The sequence below is a fragment of the Neofelis nebulosa genome, chromosome 10, assembly GCF_028018385.1.
Source record: "Neofelis nebulosa isolate mNeoNeb1 chromosome 10, mNeoNeb1.pri, whole genome shotgun sequence".
NCBI lineage: Eukaryota > Metazoa > Chordata > Mammalia > Carnivora > Felidae > Neofelis > Neofelis nebulosa.
This window is the reverse complement of record NC_080791.1, coordinates 8,703,977-8,721,146: the sequence shown is the minus strand read 5'-3', so window position 1 is coordinate 8,721,146 and position 17,170 is coordinate 8,703,977. Positions and strand designations below refer to the sequence as shown.

At 41.1% G+C, this 17,170-nt stretch overlaps 1 protein-coding gene across 6 annotated transcripts in view; it reads left to right on the top strand.

Annotated features, from left to right (window-relative positions):
- Positions 1-17,170, top strand: part of ARHGAP20 (Rho GTPase activating protein 20) — a 128,446-nt gene that overhangs the window by 106,541 nt on the left and 4,735 nt on the right. For all 6 annotated transcript variants that reach the window (XM_058686711.1, XM_058686707.1, XM_058686708.1 and 3 more), the window contains 5 exons: positions 7,504-7,682; positions 9,019-9,180; positions 12,716-12,825; positions 15,352-15,541; positions 16,715-16,829. In XM_058686711.1, the coding sequence (XP_058542694.1) occupies positions 7,504-7,682; positions 9,019-9,180; positions 12,716-12,825; positions 15,352-15,541; positions 16,715-16,829 (756 nt within the window). The remainder of the gene's footprint in view (positions 1-7,503; positions 7,683-9,018; positions 9,181-12,715; positions 12,826-15,351; positions 15,542-16,714; positions 16,830-17,170) is intronic.

Here is a 17,170-nt window from a genome sequence, read left to right as displayed (position 1 = left end):
TTAGATTTTCCTGTTTCTTGGCATAGGCATTTATTTCTGCTAATTTCCCTCTTAGAACTGCTTTTGCTGCATCCCGTAAGTTTTGGTATGTGGTATTTTTTTTTTTGACCCATGTTTTTCAGTAATTTTCAGTTTGTTTAATCTTCATGTATTTGAATTTTCCAGTTTTCTTTTTGTAACTGATTTCTAGTTTCATACTGTTGGGGTCAGAAAACATGCTTGAATATGACTTCAGCTTCTTAAATTTGTTAAGACCACTTTTGTGGCCTAATATATGATCTCTCCTGGAGAGTTTTTCCATTTTCACTTGAGAAGAATGTGTATTCTGTTCTGTTTGGATGGAGTGCTCTGTATGTATGTATGTGAAGTCCATCTGGTCTACCATGTCGTTTAAGGCTAGTATTTCTTTATTGATTTTTGGTCTGGATGGTCTATCCATTGATGTAAGTGGGGTATCCAGGTCCCCTACTATTATTATATTGCCATCTATTTAATTCCACTAGGTCTGTTCACATTTGCTTTATATATTTATGTGCTCCTCTTTTAGGAGCACATAAATATTTACGATGTTATTTCCTCTGTGGATTGACCTCTTTATCATTATATAATGACTTTCTTTGTTTCTTATTATAAACTTTGTTTTTAAAGTCTGTTGTGTCCAATGTGACATAAGTATAGCTTCTCCAGCTTTCTTTTGGTTTACATTTGCAGGGAATATCTTTTTCTATCACTTCATTTTCAGTCTGTGTATGTCCTTAAGTCTGAAGCAAGTCTCTTGTAAGTAGCATATAGATGACTCTTATGTTTGTTTTTTTAATCCATTCAGCCACTCTGTGTCTTTTAATTGGAGCTTTTAGTACATTTACATTTAAAGTCGTTATTCATAGGTATGTGCTTATTGCCATTTTGTTATTTGTTTTCTGGCTGTTTTGTAGTTCCTCTGTTCCTTTCTTCTTTTCAGCCTCTCTTCCTTTTGGTTTGATGGTGTTCTTTAGTGATGCCTTAGTTCCTTTCTCATTGTCTTTTGTGTATCTACTGTAGATTTTTGCTTGGTGGTTACCATGAGACTTACATACAACAGATTTATAACATTCTAGTTTAAGTTGATAGTAACTCACGTTTCTAAAGCTCTGCATTTTTACTCTACCCTGCTGTGTTTTATGTTTTTGATGTCACATTTTACATCTTTTTATCTTATGTAACCCTTAACTAATTATTATAGTTTGTTATTTTTGCTACTCTTGTCTTTTAACCTTCATGTTAGCTTTATAAGTGATCAATACACTATCTTATATGTTTATTTACCTTTACCATTGAGAGTTATATTTTTATATGTGCTATATTTTTATATGTTTTCAGCTTGAAAATGTCCCTTTAACTTTCTTGTAAGGCTGATTTAGTAGTGATGAACTCCTTTAGCTCTTACTTTTCTGGAAGACTATCTCTTCTTTAATTCTGAATGATAAGTTTCCTATGTAGTATATTCTTCCTTGGAAATTTTTTTCTTTCAGCACTTTGAATATATCATGCTACTCCCTCTAGCCTGCAGAGTTTCTGCTGAAAAATCTAATAGTCTTATGGGGGTTCTCTTGTACATAACAAGTGATTTTTCTCCTGATGCTTTTAAGATTCCCTCCTGGTCTTTAAATTTTGGCATTTTAATTGTTATGTGTTTTTGTCTGGGTCTGTTTGGATTCATCATATTTGGAACTCTCTAGGATTCCAGGGTGTGGATGTCTTTTTCTCTTCACAGCTTAGGGAAGTTTTTAGCCATTATTTCTTCAAATAAGTTTTTTGACCCTTTCTCTATTTCCTCGCCTTTTAGGAATCCTAAAATGCAAATATTAGTTTGCTTGATATTGTCCCACAAGTCCCTTTACCATCTTTAGTCTTTTTTTTTTTTCATTCCTTTTTCTTTTTGCTGCTTAGATCAGGTGAGCACCTCTGCCTAGTCTTCAGGTTCACTGATCCTTTCTTCTACTTCCTCTGGTCTGTTGCTGAACCCTTCTGTTGTCTTTTGTTTTGTTTTAAGTTTATTTATTTTGAGAGAGAGCAGGGAGGGTCACAGAGGGAGAGAGAGAATCCCAAGCAGGCTTCACACCAGCAGTATGGAGCCTGACACAGGGCTTGAACTCATCAACCATTAGATCATGACCTGAGCCAAAACCAAGAATCGGACGCTTAACTGACTGAGCCACCTAGGCTCCACTACTGTGTTTTTTTAGTTCAGTTATGATACTCTTCAGCTCTGTGACTTCTGCTTAGAACTTTCCTGTGTTTTCTGTCTCTTTGTTGAAGTTCTGTGTGTATCCATTCTTCTTTTGAGTTCAGTGAGAATCTAAATGGTCATTACTTTGAATTCTTTATCATTACTTACCTTCACTTCATTAATTTTTTTTGAGGTTTTTTTCTTCTGTTTATAGTATCTTCCTGTGTTTCTTCATTTTGCTTAACCCTCTGTACAAGTTTCTATAGATTAAATTCTATACAGCTACTTCCCCCAGTCTTTAAGTGTCGACCTTGTGTAGGAGATGAACCTTAACATTCACCCCTGCCCTGGCTCTTGGTTGTCTCTGAAACCTTTGTGATTGTCCAAGCATCCTGTCTTATTGTCAATAGCTCCCAGTAGTTGAGGGTGTTCCAAGACCAGTCAGTGTTCCAAAGGGGGAGGATCTCACTCAGCACCTATATTTAAGCTGATTGGAAGCCAGACCTCCAGGCAGCAGCTTTTACAGAATGCAAATATATGCTGTCCTTTGGGACCACAAGCATACAACCTGCTGGTCCCTAAAGCCAGGCCATCTGAAGGTGTCCCCTGGGCAACAGTAGCAAAAGTCAGGGTTCCAGATAAAAGTATAAGCTTCTTTCTGGGAGACACTGGTGATCTATAAAGAGGCAGAGGGGAAGTGCAAAAATGTATCCACCATCCTGTGTTCCCTGAGAATACCTTCATGGCCTCTAGATGTGTGCCAAATCTGAAGCTTGTCCCTAAAGCTGAATCTTCAGGACTGGCAAGTAGGCCTCGTTCACAGAAATGATGGGGGTGTGTTTCAGTCTGCTGTCTTCAGTGCTCTGGGTGTAATAGTCTGCCAGGAACCATCTGTGATTCTTACAGTTTCATGAGACATAGGAATGCAAGTCACCATGGCCTCCAGTACCAGGCAGTCATTGGGCATCCCCTGGGTGAAATCCACAAAAACCTGTCAAAACTGGTCACCAGGCATGTGTATCTCCAGGAGAGGAAGAGCATGAAAATGGCATCCACTGGCTGGAGCAAGGCAGACGGGGAGTGTAAAAACGGCACCTGCCCAAAAAAGCGGAAAAAAAGGAAAAGGAAAAAAAAAGAAGGGAGGAAGGAAGGAAGGAAGGAAGGAAAGGCAAAGGGAAAGAAAAAGAAAGGAAGGGGGAAAAATGGCACCTGCCAGCTTTAGTTAGGCAGAGGGAGAGCGTGGAAGATGATGCCCACCCGCTGGAACATAAGGATCATAAAGATGGCACCTGCTGGAAAGGGAACTGTGTGTGTGTGTGTGTGTGTGTGTGTGTGTGTGTGTGTGTGTGTGTGAAATATATATACATGGTACCTGTTAGCTTTAGCAAGGCAGAGGAAGAGCAGGAAGCCTCCATCCCTATGGAGGGTGGGTCCCTAACCCTCAGACCAGTGCTCTAAAATTAGGAAATGAGTCTCTTACAGATAAAATATGGGTGCTTTACAAAGACCCGCTTCTGCACTGGGCAGTGGGGCCGGTGAATCTGCACGTGGGCATTTCAAAAGCCATTCCTCAGTTGGGCACCGCCCTGTGGGTATTGTGAGTGTAAGCCTTAGTGGTCTTCAAAACCACACATTTTGGGGACTCATCTCTCAAGTGCCAGTCTTGAAAGCTGGGATGCCTCATGTGTGGGGTATGAACGCTGCACTTCTCAGGGAGAAGCTCCAGATTTTGAATTTCCTCCCAACTGTGGATCACCATGTCAGTGGTGGAGTTTATGACAAGGTTGTACCTCAGCCTTTCCTACCCACTTTGATGTGGTTTCCCTCTTTTTCCCAGTATGAAGGCGTTGCTCCAGCCATTTTTAGGTTTCTTTAGAGGAAGTTGTTCCATGTCTAGCTGTAGACTAGTGTCCCTGTGGGAGGAGGTGAGTTTAGGACCTTCCTATGTTTCCATCTTGCTAGATTTCTAACTAAGGGCTCTTTTAAATTATTTTTCTAGGGGCGCCTGGGTGTCTCAGTCGGTTAAGTGGCCGACTTCGGCTCAGGTCACGATCTCGCAGTCCGTGAGTTCGAGCCCCGCGTCGGGCTCTGCTGACAGCTCAGAGCCTGGAGCCTGTTTCAGATTCTGTGTCTCCCTCTCTCTCTGCCCCTCCCCTGTTCATGCTCTGTCTCTCTCTGTCTCAAAAATAAATAAACTTTAAAAAAAAATTTTTTTTAAATAAATTATTTTTCTATAACAATTTATAAGCACAGACTTTTAAGAATTGTAATTTTTAACATTAAGATCCCTAATTTAAGCGTGAAGAAACAATAGCTTGGACATTGCTGGGATTGTTCAGTAAAGCTCAATCTATTCAAATTTAGTTTGCTCTACAATTACATCTCCCTTATATTTTTTATAGCAATCGCATGTTTTTTCATCAGCCTTTGACGCTTAGAAAGTAAGAGCTATGCATTGAAATCTCTGCAAGAAAATAAACTTTAATGAAAATGTTTTTCTCTCGGTCCCAGAGCGAACATGAACTCTGAAATCGAATGTTGTACATAACAAAAGGCATGGCCGCAGCTGAAAGTATTTATAATGAAGTACAGGACTCCATTTCTGTTTTATCCTCTGTCAACACTCATAGGATAGCTGGGTATATAACTTCATGGTGAAGAATTTTTCCTAAAAGTTGGAAAGCTAAAAAGTTAAATAAATCTGAGAGTTTTAGAAGTAACAAAAACAGGTTAAATGCAAGGAAAGTACACTGAGTACAACTACTCAACATATATGAACATATATATTAAACAAACATTTGCAGATTGACATTGGTAAACACAGGACCCCCCCCCCCCCCGCCCCTTCCTGGGTTTAAGGATGGGTTTGGTTTCCTTTTCTGTTTCTTTAAAATGGTGAAGGTTGGGAATGTCAAGGCAGGAAGTGCTCTAGTAAGCAGAGTCTGGTATTCCTTTCTGTCTGCACATTCCCAAAGGGTGTTTCACTAAATGGATAATGGAAAGAGGAGGGGGTCCTCTTTGTGGGGAGGAGGTGGAGGACTTTGCAGTTTTAATCAAAACTGCTGTGGCCCATACCCTTGCAAAGCAGTACTTTAACATCCATTTAATCCTCTTGACAAGGCTTTGAGTTGTAGGTCATAAGGTTAAGTAACTTGCCCAAATAAATATCTGAACCGGGAGTCTCCCTGGGCTCCTGATTCCAGAGCCACAGACCTTCGCACCTGGATATCTGTACACTGATGAGGCACTTACTGTATTCTAAGGAAGCCAACGGTGGACGATGGTCTGAGGCCATTAGGTAAGATGTCACTTGTATGATTGTCTTCCCACAGTTGGCTTTTGTGGTATTTGGTTTTAAGTTGGTTTTTCGGAGGATATAATAGCCGAACAATATAAAACTCTTCTAGAAAACACATATGTGAAATTAGTATTTGACACTTAGGACCTTTTCCACCCTGAAAAGACAGTCCCCTTTAAATGTCCCATTCTTAGGCAATGTTGAGCAGCTGACCATCCTCTGTGGTAGCTTGCTCGGCTGTGGTGCCCCGCGGCACAGTCAGGTGACTAATCGACGCGCACTCTTCCTGGAGAAAATAGCGTCCGATGTTGTGTGGGCACCACCTGAGGGTTCTCCCGCCTCAGACCTCTGTTCTCTGAGTCTTAATCACAAGCCGTTTTGAATCTGCCTCACACGTGTGTGTCTGGTGGGCCAGCCAGAGATTAGGGCAGAACCTAGACACGATATTTGGGGCTCCCACTCTTCATTTTTCTCCTTTCTGGGATTCCCGAAACACACACTCCAGCTGCTGTGGTTCCCCCCATCTCCATTCTGTAGCTCTTCCAGCCAGCGAGAGTGCAGGTTTCCGCAGATTTCAGTGACCCTACCGCCCTGGAGCCTGTCCTCAGGCTAAAAGCTGTGCACATGGGAAAGCTGTCTTGTGCCATCCCCTCTTGTAAGCGTCACACTTTTACTTACCCACTGTCTTCTGGTCACTGTTTCCTGCCTTTAGGTAGGCTATCGTTTTTTAAAATTTCATCTAGAGTTTATCATTGTTACCAATGTGTAATGTGCTGGGGTTGGGGAACCGCAGTGGAGGGGTCCAAAGGAACCTTAGAGAGCTGTGTTTTTATGTATCAGATCGTGTGCAAATCCATCAACTTTCAGGTTAAAATTAGATACAGATGACATCAAAAATGTTTTAGCGCTATGACCTCACAGTCATGATTCACTGTCGACCTTTCTTCTGCCTGTTTTGTTCACGCTGTCCCTTTCTGGCTAAATCTCTCAATTCAGTTACTGCTAGAGAATGATTTATTGAGTACTTACAGGGTGCGAGCCATGATGCCAGGTGCTCTTGTTGAAATTTTGTTCATTCAAAATCCAAATCAAATGCAAATGCCTCCAGGATCACTCCCTCCCTCTTAATGGGTAGATGTGCTTTACCATTCTTCTGAATGCCTTTGGTGCTTTGTCCTTCCCTTAGGAGATTTTATTTATTAATATACTTGCTCACCCCCACCACCACCACCAGACTTGTTCCCCCATTAGATCATCAACTTCACCTTGGCAAGGGCAAGTCTCACGCAAGTTTGCACCCATCTGTGCTGCCTTAAATATGCTTTTTAAAGTCAGGAACTAAAAAGATACCTTAGAAAAAGTCTTTGCAGTTGGAAAGAAGTGGGGGGAATGTAGAGCATTAGCTTCCTGTCTTTGTTTTTAGCTGTAGAGAGGGGCATCAAGTAATAAAGCATCATTTACGTGTAAAGAACATCTGAATAAAGACAACTCTTGTTTTTTTTCCTTCTTCTCCCTCCTCCTCCTCTTCTTCCTTCTTCCCCTTCTCATTTTCTCCCTTCTCCTTTTCCTTCCTCTTCCCTTCTGTTTCTCACCATTTAATTGTGTTTTGATTTAATCTTCAGCTTCTTTGTGTGCATGGTCTCATTTTAAAATGGGATAATATATGTGTACATATGAAACAATTTTTGCTTTAAGTTGTTATATTTCAATAAGAGAGGCTTTTCTTTGTCTTTGAAGGTCTAGTGCCAAAGCTCAAGTAAACAGACCAGTGATGTTCCAAAGTTGGGATGGAGAATAACCTAAATGTTTGATTTTTCCTTAATTTATAAAATGTTACAGTGAAATTTCTTTGATTGAATTATCAGTAACAAAGGACACCTGTAAGCATTTTTTTTCCTCTTTGAACCATAGTAATGAACATACTGTGAGTTGGGAACTATAAAAGTAAGGTTAAGTGAATAAAAGAGTTTTTCTCATAATCTCACTTCTTCCTTAGATTCAGGACAGAAGACATTTAAAAGGAGAAGGTCTCTCATAAACTGGGCCTTTTGGCGGGGGTCTAGCATTCATCTGGATAACTTGCCCGTGTCACCAACATCCCCTCTGCCGGGGCAGCTCTTTGGAGTTTCTCTGCCAAATATCTGTGAGAACGACAATCTGCCCAAACCTGTCTTGGTGAGTTTTGGCCTGTGACACTAATGGGAAAGGAGAGCTCTGGGAGGGAACTCTGTTCTTAAATAGAAAAATTATAGACACCCATGGCTTTGGCTGAGAATATTATTACTTCATAGAATAAAGTCTGATTAAGCTGTTGCAGAATCATAAGGAACACATAATAGGGAGAGAGCGTGTCGGCTGCTGGTTCCAGGAAAAAGCCACACAAGTCTGCTCACCTAAACACAGTTCGCTCTGTAGGCAGAGTCCACGCTAGAGTCCCGTTAACCCTCACATTTCTCTCACGGTCTTTCTTGAACTCTGAGTTGTTCTGGAAGTTTGCTTTAGTCACCCTAGAAACAGAAACTACCCATTTTTGTACTTGTTAAAAATCTGGCGTGTGTCATATTTGTGCTTCAGGTGTTTACACATATACATCCTCTGGCATTTAGTTGCCTTCCAGAAATAGAATGGGTCAGATGAAACCACTGAGTCTGTCCTGTCTCCTTGCTCTGTGAAATGATCACTGCAGGGACGCTGTGTTGAGTGTCCACTATCAAGATGCATAGCACTTACCCTGTATTGTGCACTCGTAACGTGCCATACATATCTCTAGCCGCTTTTTGGGCTTACGCCTCACAGCAGAGTTAGCAGTTAGTATCACTACCCTGGCCCCCGCTTTACAAATTAAACAAAATAAAAGCTTCAAGTTTACCAGAGGTCACACAGGTTTCTGGTCCCATGGATTGCCTGTCCCCAACACCCACCCTCCTCCCTACACTGCAAGCAGAGGAAATTTCTTTGCTAGAAAGCAAGCAAAATGAAGCATTGATCATGATGCAGTGGAGCGGGGAAAGCTTCCTGGAAAAGGTGATTTTTTTTTTCTTTTTAGCTGAATTTTAAAAGAATGATGTAAATACAGGAAGTAGAATAAGGAAGAAAGACAAGTGAGTGGAGAATGAGTCTGGCAAGGATATTTCCATATTCAGGGAAAGAGTCCGAATTAGAGAATAAAGGGCAAAGGGTAGTGAGGTAAGGAGAGAGAGACAAGTTTACAAGGGACCTTGAAGCAGTCAGAGAAATTTGATTTTCAAGCGGCTGGTTGTTGTTGGTTCATTGAAGAAAAGACAATGTCAGTGAAGTAAAATATTTCAGATGCTGAATATAGCAAGGAAAAAACAGAGGGAAAAGATTTAGAGATACCAAAAAACAAACAATTGAGTCCTTCTACAGCTCCTCCTTCACCACTCTTCCCCTGGGACATCCTCACCGCTGGCAGCCAGAGAGGGCAGGTATGTGTTCCCATGCTTGTATGTGTGAAGTGCCATTTTGGTTTTTTTCCTTTGCTTCCTTATAGGATATGCTTTTCTTTCTTAATCAAAAAGGACCCCTCACAAAAGGTATCTTCCGACAGTCGGCCAATGTGAAATCCTGCAGAGAGTTAAAAGAGAAACTGAATTCTGGAGTTGAAGTACACCTAGACTGTGAATCTATTTTTGTGATAGCATCTGTCTTAAAGGTAGGAAAGGTTCTCCCTTCATCTACCCCTGCCATAGCTCTGGAGAAACATGACTGGTTCTTCCCATGACAACATTTTTCCCAGCTGCAGAGAACCGTAATAGATTTAGAATCTAAGAAGTGTTAAAAACACTTCACAAAGCCAACACTGGCCCTCAAAAGCCACTGCCAGCGATTTGGTGTGTCAGAGGTGCTTGTATGTCTTCTCGCCCACCCCGCTCCCCCCATCACTGTGCTGCCCCATACCAAAAATAATAAAATTAAAAATCACCAAAATACATGTGGCATATTTACCAAAATAAACATCCTGATTATGATGATTTCTTCACAGTCTCATTACCTTCCTAATAAAGGCAAATTTTCAAAAAGAAACCTGTATTAAACTTTGAAGCAGAGTTTATCATAATAAACATTTGTCGAACAACTAAAAAAATTTCTCCGAGACCGCTGAAAATCCCATTCACTTTTACAATCACCAAGGCTTCCCCTTGTCCCCTAGTGCCTTTTTAAAGTGAAAGTGGAGTAGGAAAGACTCCGACATCTGGGTTTTTTATAAAACCCTTACCGCATTTGGCATTTGTTATGGTTCTTAGCCTTCACCCCATGGTTACTTAACTCACATCCATAGCTGAGTTAGAGCTCTTCTAGAATGTTTTCCTCCCCACATTCTTGAAAACGCCTCACGTTTTTTGAACACCTAGAGTCAGAACCAGCTCGGAGCAGAGGCTTCAGCTGCAGCAGCGGCAGCCTCTGCAGCCCCGCCTCAGGCTCCCGTCTCCCAGCCCGGCTGGAACTCAGCGGGGCCCCGGCCAGAGACCAAGCAGGGAGGAAGACCCTTCCATGTCCCTCCTCCTGGTCAGCTGCTTACTTCATGACTTTAGGAACAGTCACGTGTTTCCCGGCACATGAGCCGTGTCTGCTCTCAGCCCCTGCTGTAGGCTTTTGCAAAAAAGCATTACTCACAAAACCTGGAGAGCTGGAGCTAGGGTCATCTCGTGCTTTGCACAGTTTGTCACGCCTCTTCAGTCCTGAAATACAACACACGTATGTGTGGTGCGCTTAGCCAGGCATGTGTGCGGGGTAGATAGGCACAAGGAGTTTTCTTTTTCTTAACCATGTAATTGGCTTTCTTCCATCTCTTAAGAGGTTAAAGCCTACGTTTTAGAAAATTTTCCTTACCATGCTGTTCTTCCTTCACAGCACCACACTTAAAATTTTGTGCTAAATTTTTGAGGCTTTTATCAAGAAATATGATTCTAGAGGAGTCAAATTGTATCTCCAATTGCAGAAATAACACTTGTACAAAAATAAGCAAAAGACAAATGATTGAAACATCTGGTTAAATGGGCTCCAAGTAATTGAAGTTTTATAATCACATAACTGTGTTTTACTCTCATTTCTTCCAAGTGGTTGCAGGAAAGGAGATACTTTTTGCCAAAAGTTTTTCAACTTTTGGTTTGTTTTGTTTCTTGTGTTTAAGACTATTTGGAAGTGGTACTTAAGTTTTCCTTTATTTTTTACTTAGGCTGGCTTTGCTTAAATACAAGCTTAACTCTTTAAACTGTAATTGGAAGAAAATTGTTTGAGACACTGTAACTTTGATCCTTCGAACCTTTGAGGAAGAGTTCCCTTTTAATCCTAGAGAAATCTCATCTCAAATTAATTTGGGAGTTCTGCTGATGACCTGGGCTCTGCTCTTGGAGGGAAGGAGACTCATTGGAGGGCTGTGAGCTGGTGATTGTAATTCAGAACCAGCTCTCACATCCTTTCCCGGCTGTGATGGTGGTCGTATTTCGTAACTTGTTATGCCAGCTGTGCAGAGTTCATTGAGATGTTACGAGTTATTATCTTTCAAGTGTAGGTTTAAGATTTAATGATGTTTTTCTTCAAGACAGATCATAAGTATGTTTCCACTGAGATTTAAAAAGAGAGCTATTGTCACTGCCCCACTTTGAAATAACAAAATTTGCCTCTTCTAAATCTGACTTTTAAAGTAGGTGCAGCAACTAAAATTAGTTTGGAATTATGAAAATTCAGTAGCTTTACCCCAAAGGAGATAACTGTCCTGTGATGACACATCTGAATTACACGTATGCAGGTGCACTTCTACGGAAGATGTACTAGAACAGAGAAAGACTTTGAAGCAATCTCTTCCTACTTGTTAGCCACTTTTTAAAAAATGTATAATAGGTAACATCACTACAAAGGGGTGTTTTAAATTATCTTAGAATCTCAAGTACAGTTAGTTGGCCTTCCTTTGTTCCTTTTCAATATTTGACCATGTGAAAACTAGCAACACTTCAGTAATGACCTCTACTTTGTCTGGGACTGTGTGGCATTGCGGTGCACCAAGGAGAAGTTGAGGGTGTATCCGTGCCCTGGAGGAGCTCATCCTGGGGAAGATGCACACCTAATCCCCTAAGTGTAACAATTAGATACCACAGCCTCCCTGTCAGTGATAACAAACGTGGCACGTGAGTAACACGTGTGCCTTCTGTAGGCACTTGGGTGAAGCTTCTGACTTGGTTTTGCAGGCAGAGTTAAAATTGCTGTGTTGCTGACTTTGACCTTCTCTGTGTTGTTAGCGGGTGCTTGCAGGAGGCTCGTCAACCATGGGTGCAGTGCTGAGACATGAAATTGAGTTTTCTCTGCCTGAGGTTTATTGAGGTAGAGATCAGACTTTGCAAGCTTGGCCCTGTTAATACCATGCCAAAAGCAACAGAGAGAGTTGGCCGGGAACAGAAATGAATATAGGACCAGGACCAAATTTAATTTATTTTTAAGCTTTTTATAAACAAAAGTCAAACAACAAATACCTTTGGTCATATCCTACTCGCATTATAGTCTGGTTTCACCACACCCAGCCCTGCCAGCAGTCTCAGCAGATGGGAGTCTCAAAGGCCAGAAAGGATGATGTACTAGGGACATGCTTAGTGTCCCTAGGCATGTGGGTGCGGCCCCATGCTCCCAGAGCCCGGCCAGGCCTGGGCCGGCATGCTGTCTCCCCTCCTCCCCAAATGTGGGAAGGGAGTGCCAGGGGAAACTCTTAAGTACCTCTGGATGGAGCTGGGCTTTGTTTTCTTCACCTCTCTATCCCTAGCACCTCGAACAGCACCTGGCACACAGGAGCACATGTGTGTAGAGCGATAGGATGACGGACTATGGCGTTTTGAACCTCACAAATGTGTCAGTGCATTTCTTGGAACTGGAGATTTGAGAAGGGAAAAAAGGACTTGGGATGGTTTGCCAGACCCCTGTCACATGCTAACATGTATGCAAAGGCGATTTCAGCCCAAACAGGTTGTCCTTATCTTTCCCACTACGGTCCAGACTCCAATTTGCCTCTGCTTTTTGTTAGAAAAAATCAAAGCATGTGTTGCTTACGTGTGCACGACAGTAGAGTGGGCTCAGAGCTCTGTATATTCCAAAGAAGGGAGGACTTAACTTTTCAACAAAACGCTTGCTTTCTGATTTCCCCAGGACATATTTAACATGAGAATAATGATTTAAAATATTTATTTTTCCTCCTGTGTAAGGATTTTCTGCGAAATATTCCAGGAAGTATTTTTTCATCAGATCTCTATGATCATTGGGTCTGTGTAATGGATCAAGGAAATGATGAAGAGAAAATAAATACAATTCAAAGGTAATTCTTCTAATTTGGTCATGTCTCAAAAATACTTAAAAAATAACTTCTATTTTATAAGCTTGTCTATTCAAGTAATGATGACTAGCAAAGTCAGATCCATGAGGGCCAGTTTGAAAACAGATTTCTCCTAACTGCTATCATTGTTATTATTGTTCTCCCCTAATCTTAGTCACATGGAATGCTTGACCATTGTACACCTCCTGTGTATCTGAATCTGATAGAGCTGAAACCCATTAAACCAATAATACTGTAGACTCAATCTACGATCTGTGATCTTAATTTTGGTAAATATTTAACTAACCAGACAACTCCTCGTATATCTCATTCAGCAACTGAATTCACACAGAGAAAATTCCCTCCCCTCAAGGAACTCACTGTCTAGTAGAGTGGGTAGGTAAACCAAGAATCACAGTGTAGCATAATGGGTGCTATAAGAGAAATGTGAAAGAGGTATTGTGGGAGCACTGGAGAGAGACAGTTAATTGTTGAAAGTGTCACAGAAAAAGAGAGTTGCACAGCCTTAGTCTTACCACAAAGAATGCATTGTTTTTTCTCCTGCGAAAAGAGGTTGCTGGCAGAACTCACAGCTGGTATTCGGATCGCTTCCTGCCCTTATAAGGGAATAGGAAAGAAGTGTCCAAAATGCAGTACTCCAGTTCTGTGAAAACCCAGGAATCCCAAAATCATTTATTTGCATTTGCTTGTTTAGTACAGTTTTTTTTTCCTTGAGTGGCTTTCAAATATGAATTATTACCTGTCTACTGCTATTGATAGACATCTATCAGTAGAACATAGTACAATTTCTGATATGCTAGAAATCAAAGCCACATCACACATGCTATCTCTATGCTTCCATTATGGTTTGGTGAAAGCCATTCAGAGATCTTGAAGATCATCTTCTCTACTTCGTTGCCCATTGTCTAAAATTTTATATTCTACAAACTGTTAAAGGATGATTAAAAAAAAAAAAACGATAAAATTAAGACTCCTACAAATATACGGGCGCTTGGGTGGTTCTGTTGGTTGGGCATCTGACTTCAGCTCAGGTCATGATCTCATGGTCTGTTCCATGAGTTCGAGCCCCGCATCGAGCTCTGTGCTGACAGCTCACAGCCTGGAGCCTGCTTCAGATGCTGTGTCTCCCTCTGTCTCTGCCCCACCCCCCCCCCCACTTGCCCTCTGTCTCTCTCTCTCTCTCTCTCTCTCTCTCTCTCTCTCTCTCTCTCTCTGAAAAAATAAACACAAAATAAAATTCTTTTCAAGAAAGACTCCTACAAATATAAAATGAACACATGTGAAAATTTTTATTTAACTCTTTAATTAATGAGAGAACCAGTAAGATGTTACCATCAGTTCAAAGGAGATTTCAGACTACCACACCTATGTAGTTGAATCAGAAATGCTGAAATGAATTTACATATGAATGCAAAACTGGCTTTTTCTACTGTAGTGTGAAGAGAAAGCAAATAAATCATTTGTCTTGCCACCAGACAGAATTGTCAAGTCCGTAGACAAATGTTAGGTATATTGCTGTCAGTAATGTAGAATTTACAGTATTATAAAATAGCTCAAAGGCATAGGGCCTCTGGGGAATCAGATAACCCAGAAGCTTATGCTAGACAATACCTTACTCTCCATTGAATACACTCAGCAATCTTCTGGTTTATTTCAATATCTTTGATAATTTGTACAAAACCATACTCAGTGTCAGTCCATCACACTTGAAGAAATGCCTCTGGGCTCTTTATGCAGCAGGAGTCAGATCGCCTTACTTTCTCTCCCAGGTTGCAGACTTCTGTTGGGAAAAAAAACAACCATGAGTATCAACATATACATCTCTTTACTGGATAGTAGTAAAAATAATTTTCAGTGAGTGATAATCTTAAGATCCCTGATCAATTACAAAATAGAAACAGTAGGAAATGTACTAGTATAAGCTTGACTTATATATGTGAAAGTGATGCCAATGAGATAAAGATATTTGGGACGAAATCTGGCCTTGGAAGCTGGTGGAGCAGAGCGTCAGCTTTCAGATGGATCTCAAAGTCTTAGTAGTGAAGGTTTAGGCTCTCACCAAGGGACTGCATTCCTGTGTTGCTACTTGGAAATAAAGAACCACTAAAATTTAAGTGTTTAATTTCATCAAAAAGCTCTTGGGAGGTGGGGGGTTGGTTGAGAATATCATGAAACATTACGGCATCTGCCTGAGTTAAAACACATTGTACTAATTTCAGGTACGTATTTCAGGCAGCATTTTTTTTTACAAGCTGTTTTTCTGCATTCTTTTACATCTTCGCTGGGTTGTGAAGACAGTGTATGGAATAAATAAATGAATCCCCAGGGCATATTCGCATTCTCTGTGTACAGGTAGCCCTTACTTTGCATGCGCGATGTTAACTGAAACCCCACGTATCTGAACCGGGTTCTTGCTTTGCGTGGTTCCCTGTGAAAACCCAGGGTTGCCTATCGACGCAAGCTTCTCATGGAATGTCTTTATTAAAGAGTGCATTTTTCTGTCTTTAGGCTATTAGACCAGCTCCCGAGAGCCAATGTTGTTCTCCTAAGGTATCTTTTTGGGATATTACACAACATTGAGCAGTGTTCCTCGTCCAATCAGATGACTGCATTCAATTTAGCGGTGTGTATAGCTCCAAGCATTCTGTGGCCTCCTACTTCCTGCAGCCCAGAACTAGAAAATGAATTTACAAAAAAGGTAATGAGGTTTCTCATATTTATGCCCTGGGGGATTGAGTCCCCATCTCGAACCTAAAATTCAGGGTATTAATTCTGAAACACATTTTCTTAAATAACTTAAATACACCTCCTTAGAAATTTGAGTGCATTGAGTGTTTTATACCTATGTTTTATACCTACCTACCTATCCTGGTAGATTATAGAAAGGTGATCTCTTAAGCAAAAAAGTGATAGCAGTTGGGTTACTTCTCTTTTCCCTTTAAGGAGGCAAAAACGCTATGACCGACTTCACCCTTAGAGTCATAAGAAAGCAACTGATATATTTTAATATAGAAAAAAGGACTTTGGACTTAGATAAGCCAAGGTTCATTCCTCAGCCCCACCACTTGCCAGATGTACAATCTTGGGTGAAATTAATTACATTGATCCAGTTTCCTCATCTAAAAAATGGAGGTAGTGATACTACCTAGTTCAGTTACCTGAAATCATACTCCTCTAGTGCCTGGTAGTTAACATGGGGCTTAGGGATATTGATGCCCGTTGCTCCCAACATTCTGCCTGCTCCTTTTCCTTGTGTCTTGGAGCAAGGAAGCTAAGGAAAGGTTCCAGTACATCCCAGTGGAGGTGCAAAGCTCTCCAGTAAAATCGTACCTCTTCCCCAAGCTCCTCCAGGGTGCCTAAGGGAGGGAAATGCCTACGTAGAGACTAGTGAGGCAGAATGCAAGGGTTCTCTAGCTGTCTCTCTACTTTACAAGAAACCCACAGAGGATGCATAATTCCCACACTTCTGACAACTGCCTTTTACATAGGAAATACATTTCATAAGTCTTTATCTAATAATGATACTTTGTGAATTTTAATCAAGTTTATTTCTTCACCCCAAATGCCCTATGAAGAATGCTTTAAGTTACCCTAATTTTAAAGACCGAGCATTAGTATAAATATGTTAGCACTGAGCTAAGGCAACAGGTGACTTCAGTCCACCAATTAAAAATAATTTCTATGTCAAAACTAGTCTTGTAAGTATCATTGCCTTTTAGGGGGAACTGTTCTGTATACTTTTAAAGGAGACATGAATTTTTCTCAGGATTCTTTTTCATTTTTGACAAAATCAGGATTTATATGTGACATGTGACTAGTGGATGTGCTATATATGAAAAGCAGCACTTTGTTTTTGTCCTTTTTCATGCAGGTTTCTCTGCTTATCCAATTTCTGATTGAAAATTGCTGTAGGATATTCGGAGAAGAAATCACTTCCCTCTTAGGAGAGGTTTCAGTGAGGTGTGATGCTCAAGAGAATGTGTCAGGTACTGTGAGTGCTTGGAACAGTGTTTGCCGGGGCCGTGGCTGTCTTGGGGCCACAGCTCCGGGAAGGAGGCCCCTGCTCCTCCCTGGACCACCTGAGTGTTAACACTGGTGGGGTTAAGCAATGTGTAAGATGAAGTCCAAAACTTTCAGAAGCATCATCTGGTATGTTTCTGCCCTTTTAAAAAATCTCTACAAAGGTCCCTAATGTCTGCAGTACCACTGCTGTGGCTGAAACGGGCATGAGAAGCCCAGCAGGGAGAGGCAGGCCTGCTCTTCTTCCCCCTCCTTCCTCCGAGCAGCCCAGAGACACTCCAGCCAAGCAGCAGTTTAGAAACAACCA